A 20929-nucleotide genomic window follows, 5' to 3' on the forward strand; every position below is an offset into this window, starting at 1 on the left:
TGCAGAAAGATAAAGACCTGTCCCTGCTTACTGCAGAAAGATAAAGACCTGCCCCTGTTTACTGCAGAAAGATAAAGACCTGTCCCCGCTTACTGCAGAAAGATAAAGACCTGCCCCTGCTTACTGCAGAAAGATAAAGACCCGCTGACTGCAGAAATAGACCTGCCCCTGCTTACTGCTGAAAGATAAAGACCTGCCCCTGCTTACTGCTGAAAGATAAAGACCTGCCCCTGCTTACTGTTGAAAGATAGACCTGCCCCTGCTTACTGCAGAAAGATAAAGACCTGCCCGTTTACTGCTGAAAGAAAAAGACCTGCCCCTGCTTACTGCTGAAAGATAAAGACCTGCCCCTGCTTACTGCAGAAAGATAAAGACCTATCCCTGCTTACTGCAGAAAGATTACCTGCCCGTTTACTGCAGAAATATAGACCTGCCCCTGCTTACTGCAGAAAGATAAAGACCTGCCCCTGCTTACTGCTGAAAGATAAAGACCTGCCCCTGCTTACTGCAGAAAGATAAAGACCTATCCCTGCTTACTGCAGAAAGATTACCTGCCCCTGTTGACTGCAGAAATATAGACCTGCCCCCGCTTACTGCCGAAAGATAAAGACCTGCCCCTGCTTACTGCAGAAAGATAAAGACCTGCCCCTGCTTACTGCAGAAAGATAAAGACCTGCCCCTGCTTACTGCAGAAAGATAAAGACCTGCCCCTGCTTACTGCAGAAAGATAAAGACCTGCCCCTGCTTACTGCAGAAAGATAAAGATCCGCCCCTGCTTACTGCAGAAAGATAAAGACCTGCCCCTGCTTACTGCAGAAAAATAAAGACCTGCCCCTGCTTACTGCAGAAAGATAAAGACCTGCCCCTGCTTACTGCAGAAAGATAAAGACCTGCCCCTGCTTACTGCAGAAAGATAAAGACCTGCCCCTGCTTACTGCAGAAAGATAAAGACCTGCCCCTGCTTACTGCAGAAAGATAAAGATCCGCCCCTGCTTACTGCAGAAAGATAAAGACCTGCCCCTGCTTACTGCAGAAAAATAAAGACCTGCCCCTGCTTACTGCAGAAAGATAAAGACCTGCCCCTGCTTACTGCAGAAAGATAAAGACCTGCCCCTGCTTACTGCAGAAAGATAAAGACCTGCCCCTGCTTACTGCAGAAAGATAAAGACCTGCCCCTGCTTACTGCAGAAAGATAAAGACCTGCCCCTGCTTACTGCAGAAAGATAAAGACCTGCCCCTGCTTACTGCAGAAAGATAAAGACCTGCCCCTGCTTACTGCAGAAAGATAAAGACCTGCCCCTGCTTACTGCAGAAAGATAAAGACCTGCCCCTGCTTACTGCAGAAAGATAAAGACCTGCCCCCGCTTACTGCAGAAAGATAAAGACCTGCCCCTGCTTACTGCAGAAAGATAAAGATCCGCCCCTGCTTACTGCAGAAAGATAAAGACCTGCCCCTGCTTACTGCAGAAAGATAAAGATCCGCCCCTGCTTACTGCAGAAAAACAGATGCGCTGCCTATAATCTGTATCAATGTCTTTGTTACTAGAGGGAGATTTCACTGGACAAAGTGCTGCAGACGGCAAGTTACACAGAAGAGATAGCCTTCGTGGCGGGTACTTTGGAGAGATTTTTCAGGGCAACATAACCTAAATGGGTTTGCAGAAAGCAAAAAAAAAGCTTTATTGTTTGTTTTTGCAACAATCTAATGTTTACCTCCCCGCCCCAGGTCTAGTGGCTGAGTCTCCACCGCTGCCTCCGGAGTGTACTTGTCTGCTGATGTCCCGTTGGCAGCGCTGCCGCCAATTAATGAGCTCTGAACCGCTTGTGGTGCCAACTTGGGCAGAGCCGCTGAGTTATTGGACTGGTGTCCGACTTTGGAGACCTTTTTTTTTGCAATTGGGTCCTGAAACGGTTGTACGGTTTTGCTTTTACAGGCTCCTTGTTTTCACTTATGATTTTGGTTTACACGCTCAAAATAGAAAGCTAAAAGTTATAAACTCTCCTATTGGATGGTTAGGACGAGCTCACTGACCGATCCTCAGTTCACTCATTCTGCAGCCAGCAATGGACAGTGCAAAACATATCATAAAACACCAATACAAAAGTGATTTTCAGCCCACACTACACGTATTTTAGTGAAGAAGACTAATGATACCCCCTTTAATATGTGAAATGAGAAAAATATAAAACCATGATGTCTAAGCATGCAACGCCCCCAACATGGTGTGAAGGATGTGCTAGACGACACAATGTCAGGAGTGTGTATAGCTGCGCCAGCTGTGACTGACGAGCCATGTGACCGCCTCAATCATGACACCCCGTGACCTTTCTCTCCGTCCTCATTGGGTGTACCATAATGGCACCGGATGTATAAAGTGGGTGTAGCAAGATGGCGGAGCAGCTCCCGCCTCAGACGTAGAATTCCGTCTCCTGCCCGTGAATGTGAACGGAGATAACTAATAACAGTCACAGCCTAGCGAGAAATCTGATTATAACGTCTGGCGCCGCGGCCCATCTATCTTCTTCCGGTCTCGTCTCTATGGTTACAGGCGCTCTAGCACGCCTGCCGGAAGTCACTCCGTCCCTCTTCGCGCCGCGGTGCAGTGTGGGTAGCGGCTGTCAGCCATGGCGTCCCGTGTCCTCTGTGTGTGTGTCCGCTCGGCGCTGCGCCCCCTGCCCCGGCGCTCCCTCCCGGCCCTGAGCTCCTCCTCCGCCTGCAGGCAGCGCTCATCCCTGGCCAGGCCGACAAGCGGCGCCCCGGTCCTCGCCACACAGGTACAGCGGGAGGGCGGGCAAGGCCGAGCAGGGGTCACCCACCGGGGCTGCTGAGAGGGCGCTGGTCTGCGGGTGCCGTGCTCCTCCGCCATGTCGTGACATGCATGCAATAGTGGTGCACGTGCTGCCGACAGAAGCCTCCGTATAGGTCTCGGACTCCCCCACGTGTCACCTCTGCTTGCTGGCACTGACTGGAAGCCTCATTGTGGCCAGCGAGGTTGCGGCACTTATGTTTGTGCTTTTTTTTTTTTTTTAATTTTTTATTTGTTTTATTTTTTTACTCCACAACTTTTCTAATTTTTGTCCACACAGATGTACGAGGGCTCATACAGAAACAATAAGGTGAAAAGGATTAAAACTCCCGCACCGTTCAGTACTGTCAGTGTCAGCGCTATTATGGCCTTAATAATTATTATTATTATTATTATTTTTTTTTTTTTTTGTGGTGGTTAAAAAAAAAAAAAAAAACCTTACCGTTTTCTGAGATGTCGGACATTTTATTGATCCCAAAGGAAATTGTAGAATCCATAGGCTTTATCTTTCCTGACTATTTTTGACCTGAACAATGGGCTTAGCCTTTATTGATGCCATTTTTACGTCTCACAATTGATCACTTTTTATTAGAATTTTTCAGGGAGGGGGGGTGTACAGCGACTTAAAAACAAATTTAAAAAAAAAACCTCACAGTACTGGTGTATCTAACTTATTTATAAAATATTTACACATTCTGAAAGTGTTTTTTTTTATTGTATCATAATTTTCCAAACTAATATATATATATATATATATATATATATATATATATATATATATTTATTATTTGTCTAAGGGTAACTTCTGTCTGTCTGTCTTTCTGTCATGCCAAGTCGCTGATTGGTCGTGGCAAAACGACCATTGCCAGGACCAATCAGCGACAGGCGCAGTCCGTCGGCAACATGGCCGCTACTAGCATATTATATAGCAGGAGGAGCTGAGTATATTGATATTTAGTTTTGATAGAAAGTAATTGGTGTACCCTTTGTTTATCATTGAGGCTAATGTGCACACGTTGCAGATTTGCCTCTGGAATTTTTTGTGCGGATTTGATGCGTTTTTTACCCCTGCGGATTTCAGAAATGGACTAGGTACAAAAACGCTGCAGATCCGCACAAATAAATGACATGCTACTTCTTTTAATCCGCAGCGTTTTCCGTGTGGATTTTTCCGCACCATTAGCACAGCATTTTTTTTTTCTATTGACTTACATTGTACTGTAAATCACTTGCGGAACTGCAGCGTTTTTGCGCGGGGAAAAAAACACAGATCCGCAGTAAATCCACACGCAGCCTTAAACTTCTGCTTTTTCTTGGATTTTCGCTCCCATCAGTGACTGACAGCTATGTTTGTATGCCCAGTTATCCAAGGAAGGCTGTCAGTTACTGATAGGACTGAAATCCCAGAAAAAGCAGAAGTTTCAATGATAAAAAAACACAAAGTTATACAATTTTTTTTCCTTTTCTCACAAACTTTATATTCATCTGCTCCATGACCTCTTGTCTGCTGATCATGGTGACTGATCTCTTTAAACAGTTGCGATTGTAGTCGGTGAATGTACGGCGGCGTCACCGAGGTGTTGGAGTGTGGGTGATGTGACTATTGTAATAACCCCTGCTGCGTTATGAGGAAGTTTTTTTTTTTTTTGTTTTGTTTTTTTGTCTCTGGATGTAAACTGTGATTCCGTTCACTGACAGCAAGCGACATGGTTGAGAATGTTGTGCGCATGTAATAAACATTCTGAAAAGTCACTTGTGTCGCGTTCTGGGCACATCTGTTATGTTAAGACTCTGGGGTGTGTGATTTTTCCAAAAGAACTGAAGTGGTTGAACTGCGGAGTTAGGTGGATTGTTGGTGGTCCCGTATGTTAGGCCCCCACTGATTACTGCAGGAAAGACCGGGCCTAAGAATGTGCCAGCGTTTATCCATCAGAAATAATTCCGTAGCCTCACATGGACCATATATAGTTAGGCCCATTCTTTACGCTCTGACCGGCATCAAAGTTGCCATCAACATGAGTCCACCTTAAAGCCATTGTCCAGTTTTATTAAAGGGATATTGCAGTAAGATGGAAGGATAGGTGATCACTACTAGATCGGTGGGGGTCTCCATGGTCAGAATTGCACATTGATTTGTCTATAACAAAGTAGAGGGCTCAGGTGACGGACCCCCACCAGTCTTCTCAGTATCACCTGGTTTAAGAGGTTGCAGAATCTTATTAAATTTTGACTTTTTTTTCTTTCTCATTTATGCAGATGAATGTAACTGCATCAGTTCCTCTAACCCTCCCTGTCTCATTCCGCAGGTCTCGGACTCATTATATCAATCATGTCGCCAGTACAGCGGCCCTCCTCCCCTCACCCTGGAGGGCATCTCCGAGAGGGTATTATATGTATTGAAGTTGTACGATAAAGTTGACCCAGAAAAGGTAGGTAGCTTTACTATTGACGTTGTTGGACCTGGGGAGGGGGTGGTGGGAATGTTTACTTTTTTTTTTTTTCTTCTTGTGTCTCCGATGTATGTCTGGAGCTCTCCCTTGCAAAAATGTCTGTCGTACGCCTCTGTGTGCAGCTTATACAGCGGCCATTGACGTTCATTGTAAAAATAAACATCACATCTGTATAGGAAAGAGGAGCAGACAACAATTGGTATATAGTGAAAAAAGTTACAGAATAAGGATGAGCCGCTCTGTAAAACTTCACAATCACAGAGAAGCTCAAACTTGTCCAGGAAATCCTATTTGCATCAAATGTATTTAATATGAATCAAATGTACATACAGTGGGGAAAAAAAAGTATTTAGTCAGTCAGCAATAGTGCAAGTTCCACCACTTAAAAAGATGAGAGGCGACTGTAATTTACATCATAGGTAGACCTCAACTATGGGAGACAAACTGAGAAAAAAAAATCCAGAAAATCACATTGTCTGTTTTTTTAACATTTTATTTGCATATTATGGTGGAAAATAAGTATTTGGTCAGAAACAAAATTTCATCTCAATACTTTGTAATATATCCTTTGTTGGCAATGACAGAGGTCAAACGTTTTCTGTAAGTCTTCACAAGGTTGCCACACACTGTTGTTGGTATGTTGGCCCATTCCTCCATGCAGATCTCCTCTAGAGCAGTGATGTTTTTGGCTTTTCGCTTGGCAACACGGACTTTCAACTCCCTCCAAAGGTTTTCTGTAGGGTTGAGATCTGGAGACTGGCTAGGCCACTCCAGGACCTTGAAATGCTTCTTACGAAGCCACTCCTTCGTTGCCCTGGCGGTGTGCTTTGGATCATTGTCATGTTGAAAGACCCAGCCACGTTTCATCTTCAATGCCCTTGCTGATGGAAGGAGGTTTGCACTCAAAATCTCACGATACATGGCCCCATTCATTCTTTCATGTACCCGGATCAGTCGTCCTGGCCCCTTTGCAGAGAAACAGCCCCAAAGCATGATGTTTCCACCACCATGCTTTACAGTAGGTATGGTGTTTGATGGATGCAACTCAGTATTCTTTTTCCTCCAAACACGACAAGTTGTGTTTCTACCAAACAGTTCCAGTTTGGTTTCATCAGACCATAGGACATTCTCCCAAAACTCCTCTGGATCATCCAAATGCTCTCTAGCAAACTTCAGACGGGCCCGGACATGTACTGGCTTAAGCAGTGGGACACGTCTGGCACTGCAGGATCTGAGTCCATGGTGGCGTAGTGTGTTACTTATGGTAGGCCTTGTTACATTGGTCCCAGCTCTCTGCAGTTCATTCACTAGGTCCCCCCGCGTGGTTCTGGGATTTTTGCTCACCGTTCTTGTGATCATTCTGACCCCACGGGGTGGGATTTTGCGTGGAGCCCCAGATCGAGGGAGATTATCAGTGGTCTTGTATGTCTTCCATTTTCTAATTATTGCTCCCACTGTTGATTTCTTCACTCCAAGCTGGTTGGCTATTGCAGATTCAGTCTTCCCAGCCTGGTGCAGGGCTACAATTTTGTTTCTGGTGTCCTTTGACAGCTCTTTGATCTTCACCATAGTGGAGTTTGGAGTCAGACTGTTTGAGGGTGTGCACAGGTGTCTTTTTATACTGATAACAAGTTTAAACAGGTGCCATTACTACAGGTAATGAGTGGAGGAAAGAGGAGACTCTTAAAGAAGAAGTTACAGGTCTGTGAGAGCCAGAAATCTTGATTGCTTGTTTCTGACCAAATACTTATTTTCCACCATAATATGCAAATAAAATGTTAAAAAAACAGACAATGTGATTTTCTGGATTTTTTTTTCTCAGTTTGTCTCCCATAGTTGAGGTCTACCTATGATGTAAATTACAGACGCCTCTCATCTTTTTAAGTGGTGGAACTTGCACTATTGCTGACTGACTAAATACTTTTTTGCCCCACTGTATAGGTCTGGCATCTCTAAAGGACACAATGTACATGGGTTATAAAGGAAAACAAATATACCACTGTGCATAAGTTTGTCAGGTGTGTTAAAAAAAAAAAAAAAAATGGAAATGTTTATAGTTTATTAATTAACAAAATGCAAAGTGAATGAACACGAGAAATGTAAATCCCGTCAGTATTTGGTGAGCACCTGTCTCCATCAGGCTATGTTTCCATAGTTAGGCAACCTTCAGGATTTACTGCAAATTGGAGGCTGCGTACAGCCGCAGCGTCCAGATGTTACAACATGGTGGAGGGGATTGTATGAAATCCCATCTCCACTATGTGTGCAGGGCCGCATTTGGGGGTCCTGCATACCCGGACTTGCAGCATGTCTGTTTATCTTGCGGAGACACTCCGTCTCTGCAAGATTAATAACAGAGTCTATGAATACGATGCGGTGATTCCGCATGCGTTCAATGAACACATGCGGAATCACGGCATGTACAACAGGGGGTGGCACTTTGGGCGGAGCGGGGTATCTGCTGCATCCAAAGCGCAGGGAGCCCTGAACGTGGAGATACAGGTCCTTCTCAAAAAATTAGCATATAGTGTTAAATTTCATTATTTACCATAATGTAATGATTACAATTAAACTTTCATATATTATAGATTCATTATCCACCAACTGAAATTTGTCAGGTCTTATTGTTTTAATACTGATGATTTTGGCATACAACTCCTGATAACCCAAAAAACCTGTCTCAATAAATTAGCATATCAAGAAAAGGTTCTCTAAACGACCTATTACCCTAATCTTCTGAATCAACTAATTAACTCTAAACACATGCAAAAGATACCTGAGGCTTTTATAAACTCCCTGCCTGGTTCATTACTCAAAACCCCCATCATGGGTAAAGGTACCGTCACACATAGCGACGCTGCAGCGATACCGACAACGATCCGGATCGCTGCAGCGTCGCTGTTTGGTCGCTGGAGAGCTGTCACACAGACCGCTCTCCAGCGACCAACGATCCCGAGGTCCCTGGTAACCAGGGTAAACATCGGGTAACTAAGCGCAGGGCCGCGCTTAGTAACCCGATGTTTACCCTGGTTACCATCCTAAAAAGTAAAAAAAACAAACGCTACATACTTACCTACAGCCGTCTGTCCTCGGCGCTCTGCTTCTCTGGTCTGGCTGTGAGCGCCGGGCAGCCAGAAAGCAGAGCGGTGACGTCACCGCTCTGCTTTCCGGCTGACCGACGCTCACAGCCAGAGCAGGAGGAGAGCAGAGCACAGCGCTGGAGGACAGACGGCTGTAGGTAAGTATGTAGCGTTTGTTTTTTTTACTTTTTAGGATGGTAACCAGGGTAAACATCGGGTTACTAAGCGCGGCCCTGCGAGGAGAGAAGGGTAAACCTTCTCTCCTCCAGACGCAAAGAATGCCCCCTTGTGCCCGTCACCTTCCTTGGTATAAACAGATCCTCAGCGAGATATTTGTATTGTCCCCTTATATACTTATACATGGTTATTAGATCGCCCCTCAGTCGTCTTTTTTCTAGACTAAATAATCCTAATTTCGCTAATCTATCTGGGTATTGTAGTTCTCCCATCCCCTTTATTAATTTTGTTGCCCTCCATGCAACAGGCTGATTGCCTCCATGCCACGCCGCATTGAAGCAGTCATTTCTGCCAAAGGATTCCCGACCAAGTATTGAGTGCATAACTGAACATTATTATTTGTTGGTTTTTTTGTTTGTTATTAAAAAACACTTTTATTTGATTGGATGGGTGAAATATGCTAATTTATTGAGACAGGTTTTTTGGGTTATCAGGAGTTGTATGCCAAAATCATCAGTATTAAAACAATAAAAGACCTGACAAATTTCAGTTGGTGGATAATGAATCTATAATATATGAAAGTTTAATTGTAATCATTACATTATGGTAAATAATGAAATTTAACACTATATGCTAATTTTTTGAGAAGGACCTGTATAGCCTCACTTCTTCTAGGTATTTGTTACTTGTACACAGTTCTTAAAGGATCTCGGCAGGAGATTGTTCCAAACATCTTGGAGAACTGACCCCAGATCTTCTGTGTATGAGGCTTGCATGGATCCTTCTGTCTCCTCATGTGATCCCAGACAGACTGGATGATGTGTGATCAGGGCTCTGTGGGGCCCGATCATCACTTCCAGGACCCCTCGGTATTAACCCCTTTCTGCCAGCTGACGGAATAGTACGTCAGCTGGCAGATCCCCTGCTTTAAGGTGGGCTCCAGCGGTGAGCCCACCTCAAAGCCGCGACATGTCAGCTGTTTTGTCAGCTAGTTTTGTTTAACTAGTTAAATGCCGCCGTCAAGCGCTTACAGCGGCATTTAACTAGGGCTCCCGGCCGGAATTGCTCACACCGCTGACCCTCGTCACATGATCGGGGGTCAGCGGTGCATTGCCATAACAACCAGAGGTCTCCTTGAGACCTCTATGGTTGTTGATGGCCGATTGCATTGAGCGCCACCCTGTGGTCGGCGTTCAAAGCAACCCTGCATTTCTGCTACATAGAGGTGATCTGTGCTTCACCTCTATGTAGCAGAGGCGATTGGGTAGTGCATGCTTCTAGCCTCCTATGGAGGCTATTGAAGCATGTCAAAATAAAAAAAAAAGTGTTTAAAAATATAAAAAAAATAAAAAACATATAAAAGTTCAAATCACCCCCCTTTCGCCCCAATCAAAATAAAACAATAAAAAAAAATCAAACATACACACATTTGGTATTGCCACGTTCAGAATTGCCTGATCTATCAATAAAAACAAAGGATTAACCTGACCGCTAAATGGCGTAGCGAGAAAAAAAAAATCAAAACACCAAAATTACGTTTTTTTGGTCGCCGCGACATTGCATTAAAATGCAATAACGGGCGATCAAAAGAACGTATCTACACCAAAATGCTATCATTAAAAACGCCAGCTCGGCATGCAAAAAATAAGCCCTCACCTGACCCCAGATCACGGAAATTGGAGACGCTCCGGGTATCGGAAAATCGCGCAATTTTTTTTTTTTTTCCTTTTTAGCAAACTTTGGAATTTTTTTTTCACCACTTAGATAAAAAATAACCTAGACATGTTTGGTGTCTATGAACTCGTAATGACCTGGAGAATCATAATGGCAGGTTAGTTTTTAGCATTTGGTGAACCTAGCAATAAAGCCAAACAAAAAACAAGTGAGATTGCACTTTTTTTGCAATTTCATCACACTTGGATTTTTTTTCCCGTTTTCTGTTGCATGGCATAGTAAAACCAATGGTATCGTTCAAAAGTACATCTCGTTCCGCAAAAAATAAGCCCTCACATGTCCAAATTGACGGAAAAATAAAAAAGTTATGGCTCTGGGAAGGAGGGAACTGAAAAACAAAAATTGAAAAGCTCCGGGGTGAAGGGGTTAATGACATTGGCTGGATGTTTGGGGTTGGTTTTCTGGTTCATAATAAATTTGGAGCCAATCAAACGCCTCCTTCATGGTATTACATGATGATTAGGTATCTGCCTGGATTTCTCAGCATTGAGGACACCAATAATCCCGATGCCTCCGCCTGCATCACTGTGCCTGTAGACCCTCATCATTGTGCCGCTCTCCTGTGACATTCAGGTACTTCACATTTTGACTCTCCAGTCTAGAGCACCTGCTGCCATTTTTCTCCACCCCAGTTCTTGTGCTGCTCAGTGGTTAGCATTAGTGATAGCGAGTGTACTCGTTGCTCGCGTGGTCTCCGAGTATTTATGACTGCTCAGAGATTGTTTTCATCTCCTCAGCTGAATGATTTACAGCTACTAGCCAGCTTGATTACATGTGGGGATTCCCTAGCAAGCACCGAGGCAACCCCCACATGTACTCAGGCTGGCTAGTAGCTGTAAATCATTCAGCTGCTGCGATGAAAACTAAATCTTCGAACACTAACAAATACTCAGAGATCACCAGAGCAACGAGTACACTCGCTCATCACTAGTTAGCACAGCAGCGCTGGAGTCCTGGATTCAAATCCCACCAAGGACGACATCTGCGAGGAGTTTGTATGTTCTCCCCGTGTTTGCGTGGGTTTCCTCCAGGTGGTTCGGTGTCTTCCCACACTCCAAAGACAAACTAATGGGGACAGTGATGTCTGTAAAGTGCTGATTAATTAATAGCGCTATATAAGTGAGTAAAATAAATAAAAAATATTATCATCTCTTGGCCTGGTCTATGTGGAAGGTCTGGCTTTTTGGCTACAATTCCTCCATTTTTAGCCAGGCTTTTCCAACAGTCAGTGGGTGTAGCAGGGTCCCATTGAACATCTTCTTAATGGTAAGAACATGATGTGCCTGTCATCTGCTGCACTAAGTTTCTTTGCCCGACATCTGCTTCCATGGTCTTCCATTTTGCCCATTTTTGATGCTTGTGCAAAAGAGCCTGATCAACACGTCTTGAAACTCCAGCCTGAAAACACATAGAAAAAAAGATCATGCTGATATACTGGGAACACCTCCGATAATATAAAAGTCAAAAAAGCTTTATTGTTGGGAATACACAGCACAAACTACAGTTAAAAACGCTAAAATACAAACAGAGACCTATACAAGAACCCATACCCTAGTATGGGGGCAATGATGGCGACTCCTTGATGATGCAGTATAACTGCCTTGTGTCTTGTTGCTGTGCGCAGTCTTTGCCATAGTGTGTGACCTGTGATGTGAAACTGCCTCCTACAACCTCACCTTTTTGTAGCAGAGTTTGTCTCCAGGTTTAAGCCTCCTACAACTCTTTTTCAGTTTCAGAAAATGACTGTTCAAACTATAGTGGATATAAAAAGTCTCCACACCCTTGTTAAAATGCCATTTGTTTTTCTCATATAATAATAAAAAAAATGCTTCCAAGAAGAATCATTTCAGAAGTTTTTCCACCCTTAATATCACATATAATCTGTACAAATCCATTAACAAACTCAAATAGTGTCGAGGGGGAAGATAAAAACAGCAAAACTAAAATATGGTTGAATAATTGTGGGCACCCTCTTCTAATTGGTGTTGTGGTTAGGTTCAGAATTAGTCAATCACCCTGCTATATAGTAGTCGATATACGGCCGCCGTCATTTACAGAGATCCTGATTAATCACAAATAACATTTAGAATGTTTTCTTAGACAGATTTTACATTAAAAGCTGTGGTCTGTAAACAGCTGACAACACATCAAAGGGATCTCATTGATGAAAATTATCACTCAGGAGAAGGGTACAAAAATGCTCAGAGCATTAGATCTACCATTGAATGCTGTGAAGACGTCATCAAGAAGTGGCTTAAATTTGTCACGACAGTGAAATTACCTAGAACTGGACGTCCCTCAAAAAATTGCTCAAAAGACCAGAAAATTGTCCTCTGAGGCTGCCAAGAGGCCTTCAGCAATATTAAAGGAGCTGCAGGAATTTCTGGCAAGTACTGGTTGTGTACTGCATGAGACAACAAGTTCCTTCATTCTTTATACTTGGTCTGAAGTGTAGGTTGGCAAGAAAGTATTTTGACAAAGAAAAACATCCAAGCCCTGTTTGTGAAACTCTACATCAAGTCTTGCCAAAAGTATGTGGGGAAAACCTGTTTTAGGCTGATGACTGTGGGTTGAACTTTTTGGCCATAATTCCGAAAGGTGTGGTCGAAGCATAAGGCAATACTGTGCATCACCAAAAGAACTGCATACCCACAGTGAGGCATGGTGGAGGCAACATTATACATTGGGGTTGTATTTGGCAGCTTGATCTGGGGCTTTAGTCAAAGTGGAAGGAATGCTGATCAGTTCCAGATATCACTAAACTTTTCAATACAACCTCCCAAGAAAAAGCTGAGGTTGATGAGGCAGAACAATCACCCTAAGGATACCTCCAAATCACCAAATGAACAACTTCACCAAAAATGTTGGAATTACCCAGACCTGAATTCAATAGAAAATCTGTGGGTGACCTGAAGGGGGCGCTGTACACAGGAGATGCCCCCGCAGTCTGACAGATGTGGAGCTACTGCAAGGAGGAGCAGGCAAAGGTCCGATTCTACATGCGTCATACTGGTGGCATTAGTCTTTTTGGGTAGGAATCTGTCAAATTTAAAAGGGAACAAAGTGTCTTATGGGAGTGCAAATTTATGCAATCACATTAGTGTTTTTTTTTTTTTCTCCCACTCAGATTTCAGTTTTTGTCGCTTTTCTACAGATTGGGTGACCTTAAAGGGAACCTGTCAGCAGAATTGAGCTCAGTAACCTACAGTGTCAGGTCGGCGCCGTTGTACTGATTACAGGATCCCTTTAAAAGTGGAAAAAGTTCTGAAATGATTCTTCTTGGCATAACAAAAACCTGGTAGTATAACAGGGGTGCGTAAACTCTGTGCAGCCCAGCAATATGCCATCACTTTCTAAGGAAATGATATGCAATGTATAGGAAATGCAGGACCTCTTCTGTTACTGACAACGTATTTGCAGAAACCAAAATCTTTTATTTTTATAACTAAAGATTTATGCAAGCCACCTTAAATGGTTCACACGGTTTTGATATATTGGGTGTAATTTACGCTTGTATAAATGTAAGATCTTGGAGCCGCCATTGCAGATTTCATCACGCCCCTTCGATGCATTTATCTATTTTTACAAGTGATGATTAATTTGGAGGAATATCGGCGATGGCTGGGGAAAAGCGGTTATCGTCCGATTGCTGGGATCACCCTGCCGATTGCCAGCAACACATGTAACAAGGAAGAAGGCGCGGGCAATGTCCTAGATGGGTTGTGTGTCCACTCGGGGCTGGTATTTCTAGATTGAATGGGTCCTCAGACTACACAGCTCTCCCCATAGAAGTCTATGGTCTCTGAGCTGGCGGTGGATATTTGTAAAGCATCTTACTGATGGATCCTTATGTGTCTGTAGTAGGAGACCAGATAGCGGACGCTCCGTTCTTACACATATTAATGGCTGCTGTTTCTCTTCCAGTTGGCAATCGGTTCCCACTTTATGAAAGACCTCGGACTGGACAGTTTGGACCAAGTTGAGATCATAATGGCCATGGAGGATGAGTTTGGTAAGAAACATTTCTTTACTTGGCAAAGGACCCCTGGACGATTCCAGCCCGAGGATAATACCTTCTATAAATCATAGTGGAGGCATCACAATTAGAGCTGAGCAAAACGATTTGTTTGGCGTCCAGTACTCCGTGGCAGCCGGATCGGCGCATGCTCCAGAGCTGCATTCACAGTTCAGCAGCTGAGACTTAAAAAAAAAAAAAAAAAAGTTAATTTTTTTTCCTACATCAATGACTGTACCATGCTTGGTGTAGAGGGAAATCACCAGGGTAACACAATGTTCAGAACTTCATGGCCAAGTTTCGTTTGCAGCTTGATGGAGCTGCCTACTCTTTACATACATTAGTCTGGTCTGTAAATTAGACCAGGCTAACGCATGCTGTAAACTTTAGTGTTTTTTTTTTTTTTTTTTCTTTATCTATGTGGAGCTTCTTAAGGAAAATATTCGCAGTGATCAGTCAGTTATAGGAGGATGAAAGATGCATTTTATTCATTAGAAATCCCCTTTTAAACTACTGCAGTTACAGTGTCTTGCCACTAGATGGCGAACGCCTTTCCTCCTGTAAATGGCAGCGCTGTCTCGCTCTTTTGCTTGCCTGCCTACGTGGTGGGAATTCCAAGTGTCGCTGTGCGTTATACAGGGGCTGCACTCGCTGTCAGATATTGGCGTTTCCTCGCAAAGCATCACATATGAAGTGCAGTCTTATGCTGTAATGGTGCAGTAGGTTTTCGGTAAGAAGGCGCCTATAGTAACTGCGGGTGAACCGGCTCCTGTATGTTCATATTTGGAGTCTCAGTGGCCAGTGATCAAATTTTAAAGGATGTTTCTTCAGCGTGACGCTCACTGTAAGGGATCAGATGATTGGTCTGACTTTATATTTCCAGGGCCGTATGTTACCAGCCAGGTCTCCTGGAAGGACGACATATCTGTATATATGAGGCTTTAATCTCGGAATTGCAATCGTGAATGCAGCCCCCATATACTCGTGTGAATGCAGCCTTATGTGCTCTGCATTTGCCCTTTTTTACACCGGGTGTATCCCTGTATGGCGCAAGCTCCTGTTCACACAATGCAGCTCTGGATGCACTACACGTTCCATGCCGCCGCCGCCTCCTCCTGCATTGTGCATTCCTTTCAGGAACGGGGATTTCATTATCTGTGTCACTAGGACAGTCTCCGGCACGGTGACATGTTTTTTCCTGCATGCTGCGATCTCTCCTCCCGCCACCCACTCTGGTTGCTAGGATACCAGAATGAGCGAGCGCGTAAGCTCCGCCAAACACGTGCGGGGAGGCAGCAGCGGCTCGAGCACGGAGAGCTTTCATCGCTATATAGGCGAAAGTGGTGGAGGAAAAGAAGCATGTCAACCATTAGACTGCGTTCACACTTATTAGATTCGCTGCGGCTTTTCCCAGATATCTGAGCGATGCCGTCACTTGTCAGACATGGGAAAGCTGGGTGGGAATGGTGACTTGTGACATATTGAGTGTTTGTTTGTTTTTATGCCCCTAGGCTCAATATATCTAATTTCCCCCTATTGTTCCTCGCAGGCTTTGAGATCCCAGATGCCGACGGTGAGAAGCTGATGACCCCACAGGAGATAGTCGATTACATTGCAGATAAGAAGGATGTATACGAGTGAAGTGCGTGTGTCCGTTCCTCCGTTCATTGTAAGTATCGCCGCGATCCTGCAGATCTCGTACTAATCCAACAGCCAGAAAAATCACTAATCTTCAGATCTGTGCAAATCTTCTTCCTGCCCTTTACGGCTTTGCTCCTGTAAAAGGCGCATGGACGTCCAGTTTGGCCAATAAATGACTTTCTCTCTTTACACCTATACTAAAAATAAAATATAAATTAGATGACCAGGTCATAAAATGTCAGTTTCAGGACAAGCTGAGGTTCGGTTCTTCACTTTGGAGACGCTGGCTCTTGGCTTTGATTCCTCATCGCCGGGTATTGAGCTTCCGCTGACACTTGCCCTGTGCGTGAGCAAAGTCAGAATTACAATGAGGGTTTTTTTCATTGATTTTTCTCCTTTTTTTGTCAAGTGTTCCATTTTGGCATTCAGTCTTAAGTTGCTCCCCCCCTTCCCATTTAATTGGGTGAGGATTTTTTTTAGTTTTTGCTAAAAATCTTAAATCCTGCCAGGACTTAAAGGGGCAGTCCGGCTCCACGTCTGCATCGGGACCTGAGCGACCACTTTTACACATATTTGCCCCATCGTATCTACTAATATCGGGTAGCGTGCACCTGCTCGGCAGAATACCTGCCTTTCTTGAACGCGGCCTGGTTGATGTTTGTGGACATGACCTCTTAATACAGAATTGAGAGGAGCAAGAATAACCCATTAATGACCATTTATCCCTCCAAAATGAAGGCTTGTGTAACTGAGCTGTCTGACGACAAACTAGATTTGCACCGTGACTACTGAGAAGAGGAAGGGAGCAGCATAATAGAGTTTGCACCATATTTACGCCATCTGCTGCTTATCAAGCCGACTTTAAGTGACTCATTAAGGGTTTAAGATGGTGTCTTACTGTAGGTCTGGGGCAAGCCGTATTGCTTTTGCACTGGGCACCTCTTGAGAATAATTTTGGTCAGCAGCGGCTTTCCTCCAGTATGCATTGCTGAGATCTTCATCCTCACCGGTCTTTTCCTATATTACAGTTGGTAAATGTTCTCATCATTGTGTTTCTCTCCTGCAGGTAGCTGGGCTGGGCGTGCTGTCACCTTGCCTGCATGCTGTGGCTGTAGCACCGTGGCTGCCGTCACCAATACTTCCAGGATCCTGTATTTAAAATGTCAGAATGTGTTGGCCTTTAATAAATGTAAAAGAGAAAAAAACCCAAACCACTTTACTGTCCATCTGTCATTACCGCAGGCCATATTTCAAATAAAGTTTGTGACATAAAATGAAGTTCCATCTCATGCACCTTCGTCTTACAGACCATCACGCGGAGGGGCTAATGATCCGACACACAAACTGTAGCTGCCGATGTATCAGACTTGGATCACTACAGAACCGGAGAATCTGCTTTAATAGAACCACTGAGTTTCCATGTGTTGTAAATATAAAAAAAAATTCTTAGGCCCATTTTACAAGTTCAGCAATCGTGGTCCAAGTACAGACCCCCGGAACTTCTGACCACAATTCTACAGTCTCATAGGCATAGATGTTGAGTTCGTGTCAGGAGACACTTAGGCCGTGAATGTCAGATGTGTGAAAGGACTTTTGGGCTTAGTTCTAGTATAGCCTGGTCTCTACCATAAAATAGATGGTATTTATATTAATGGCAAAATTATGTCCAACACTTATGAAATGATGGCAAAGGGAGTAAGCTTGAGTGGTCCCTATAAGCGGAGGATGGGAGTAGTGCACCGGCTCACCGACTGATTTTGAGATGCACATTATATTTATGTTCAAGAATTGGAAAAATCAAACGCTAAGGAAGACGATACTAAGGCTGCGTGTCCACGTTCAGGATGGCCGGCGGTATCGTCGGAGCGGCAAACCTGCTCTGCGGTAAGCCCCGCCCTCTTTCTGGGACGCGATGATGCCGGATGTGTTCATAGCACACATCCGGGATCATTGCTCCCCCACCATAGGGCCCTGTGCTATATCTTGCGGCGACGCAGCGTCGCCGCAAGGTATACGGACATGCTGCGATCTGAAAAGACGTGCAGCATGTCCGGAGTCGCAGGGCCGCCGCGTGCGTGTTACCACGCATAGTGGAGACGGGATTTCATTAAATCCCCTCCACTATGCTGTAACATCTGGACGCTGCGTGTCTGACGCTGCGGCTCTATGCAGCGTCAGACACGCAGCGTTTCCTGCACGTGGAAACATTCCCTAAGACTAACAGTTCATACGGTGACGTAAAATGCGACAAACACTTTTATTAAAAGGCGAAGACCTTTTAACTTGTTGCTTCCTTGTCAGTCTGTGCACCATAAAACTAATGTGTCATTGCGATAGTATTGAGCGCTATAATTTATGGCAGATTCTGGAGTAAGGTAATGGTGACTGATACCCCTGCAAATGTTTGTGAAATAGACTGGCAATATGTGGTGCAGATCACTTAACCCCCCAATCCTTCCAAGACTGGGTATCTGAGTTGTGATTTCCTTTAACTGGTCCAATGATGCAGTGCCCGATCTGTCACACACATTCAGCGCTGTTCGCTCCGCCGGGAACATATTTCTGAGTATATATATTTTTGGTGTAGATGTTAAGGTATTGGTTTGTGTTCTTTCCAGCAGTGTTGGAAAGTGTTACCTGCAGGTTGATGTGCCATGGACAGAGCTGAGAAGATCTCCACTGCTAGGAGCTTCATTGGATTTGGGAGTATTAAATCTGCACTACAGCAGCTTGGGGATTTGATTTTTAAAAAGCTTCTGATGGCAGAATCTTTCATGACGCTGGAGATGGGCATCCATGTTTCGTGGTCCATATCTGGACTGCATTGCCTGGAACGACCACAGACCTGAATAAGACGAACAGTCTTATGTATGCCTCTGAGGCTGTTTGTTTAGGACAGGAGACCCGCGGTTCGTCTGTACCCAAAGGGGGTTACAAGTTGTGGATAGGTGATAACTTGTCAATCGGTGGGGGTCTAACCAAAATAATTTGGGATAATGGGGTATTTTAGCCCCGTAAAAATAGTGTTTGTATGCTACCTGCGCAGCCCCATAGAGAATGAATAGAGTAATGGTCAGGCTGTTGACCTGTTGCGCCATCTTGTCATGAGAATTGAAGTTCTCTAATCTGCCGATCGGGTGTGGATCCCACACAATGATTGGTTAAAAACTTCTTTTTTTTTTTAACTGGACAATCCCTTTAAGTTTTAGGCTGGTTGTACAGTCCCGATATGGACTGCCTGCAATCCTCAGTCTGAAACATGGACTTGTGAAATGGGTTTTTGAGATCTGCGAGCTGGGACTCCCTGGGTTTAAAAGAACCCCAACACATCGGAACCACAAAGAGCCTCCTCGCCCTTTAAGGATGGCTTTATATTGGGTCCATATGGCCGTATTTTGCAGTCCATATAGGTTTTGCAATGCGAGGGTTTGACCACAGGTCTCCTGATCCGAACGTACAGCCTCATATATGGCACCGTCAGTCTGGGCGATACTGTCAGTATACGGACTGAAATATGGCCGGCTGATGCCCTTATTCAAGGCTTTCTGGAGCAGATGAGGGTCTTGTGTGTGTGGATCGGTCTTAAATGTGAATCTTTTGCCGTTTCATGTAAACACTATGGCGCCGGCGCTCGTCTCCATACGTGGAGGTGTTACGGCAGCTTCCACGGATGTGCTAGACCCGAGAACTCACAACTTGCAGCTTTAATTATCTCTTCTGGTAGCTGCGCTTACATTAGCAGCTTTTTGTTGTTTCGCCATATTTATTCAAAGATGACAAGATGGCTGCATTTCCTGTTTGTGAGACAAAGACGAACTTCAACATTGTTCCAAGCCCCTTTAAGTACCAGTTAGCAAAAGACTACAGACTTATAGCAACCTATTACAGGTCAGGTTTCATTTTCACAAAGCGGCATGTGAGATGAAAGCTGAATTCTGATTAGTTGCCGTGAGCAACAAGGCCACAGTTTTCCCTCACACATTTGAGGTGCGCAAGTCCGATTGACAATAAATTGGTGAATATTTTCACAAGTTATTCATCAATATCGTATCACATATTGGGAATCGCTTATAAAAACCGTTGAACAGCATGACAGGCCATATTGTGCATAGCAACCAATCACAGTGCAGCTAACATTTTCCCAGAGTACTTTTAAAGATGAAAGCGGAACTGCGATTGGCTGTTTTTTTGATAAACGAGGCCTAGTTGTTTTGATTCAATTCACGGCCCTGACTGCCATATTTTAGTCAGGATCTGCCCTTACGGCAGCACCAATCTTTGTTTTTTGTGCCATGCTCGTGACCGCTACTCCCTTATTACTAAGTATAATTTAAATGGTGGAAAATGAGCTGCATGGGTGACCATAAAACCCAGCTTTCCCAGAAACGGATATAAATAAAACAGCCGGGTTTGCGTTTGAGGTGAATCGTATTCACTGGAGATGCTCTATTAAGCCAGCGGCCATTTTGGATGGCAATGTAATGATGGGTTTTGGTGCTTATGACATTTCCTCTTATTCAGGGCCATTTTAATATTGTCAGCTGTTATTAAACTGTGTATCCGCTATCCAGGTATCACTAGCCTTCGCCTCCATTTTAATCAGCTTCCCCCCGGTAGCAGCTGTTGCCATGGTAACCAGAGCAAGCTCGCTGTATGCGAGAACAGGGGCCATTCTATATTCCCAGCGTGGAATATCTTGCTTTAAAATGATCATCGTCACCGTCCCCTAAAATATAATACAGGTCAAGCTGCCCCCTTCCCCCTGTGACAGATGCTCCCCCACAAAAATCACTATAGCCAAATGCTAAGGTCGATGTGGAGTTCACCTACTAACCCACCTACGCCGACCACCGCTGAGGAGAGGCGGCTATATTTAGTCTGAGCAATTCTTATTCCCAGCCTGGCCGTCCTTTATATAAAAAAAAAAATTGCTATCAAGAATTAACCTCTTCATCACATTTAGTAGAAATAAAAAGGAGGTTAATGTATGAAATAGCCTCCAAACTGGTGAAACTACAACTCCCA

The 20929-nt window shown here is 44.2% G+C and overlaps 1 protein-coding gene across 2 annotated transcripts; it reads left to right on the forward strand.

Annotated features, from left to right (window-relative positions):
- Window positions 1–2573: 2573 nt before the first annotated feature.
- Window positions 2574–17182, forward strand: NDUFAB1 (NADH:ubiquinone oxidoreductase subunit AB1). Of its 2 annotated transcripts, XM_069734525.1 has the most exons (6): window positions 2574–2775; window positions 3088–3117; window positions 5114–5236; window positions 14173–14260; window positions 15813–15932; window positions 16971–17182. In XM_069734525.1, exons 1-5 carry the CDS (start codon window positions 2626–2628, stop codon window positions 15902–15904), a joined length of 483 nt encoding a protein of 160 aa, XP_069590626.1. In that variant the 5' UTR covers window positions 2574–2625; the 3' UTR covers window positions 15905–15932; window positions 16971–17182. The 2 variants fall into 2 exon arrangements, with proteins under 2 accessions (XP_069590626.1, XP_069590628.1); XM_069734527.1 differs by lacking the exon at window positions 3088–3117 and having other exon boundaries at window positions 2577–2775.
- Window positions 17183–20929: the final 3747 nt, after the last annotated feature.

The sequence above is a fragment of the Ranitomeya imitator genome, chromosome 7, assembly GCF_032444005.1.
Source record: "Ranitomeya imitator isolate aRanImi1 chromosome 7, aRanImi1.pri, whole genome shotgun sequence".
Classification (NCBI taxonomy): domain Eukaryota; kingdom Metazoa; phylum Chordata; class Amphibia; order Anura; family Dendrobatidae; genus Ranitomeya; species Ranitomeya imitator.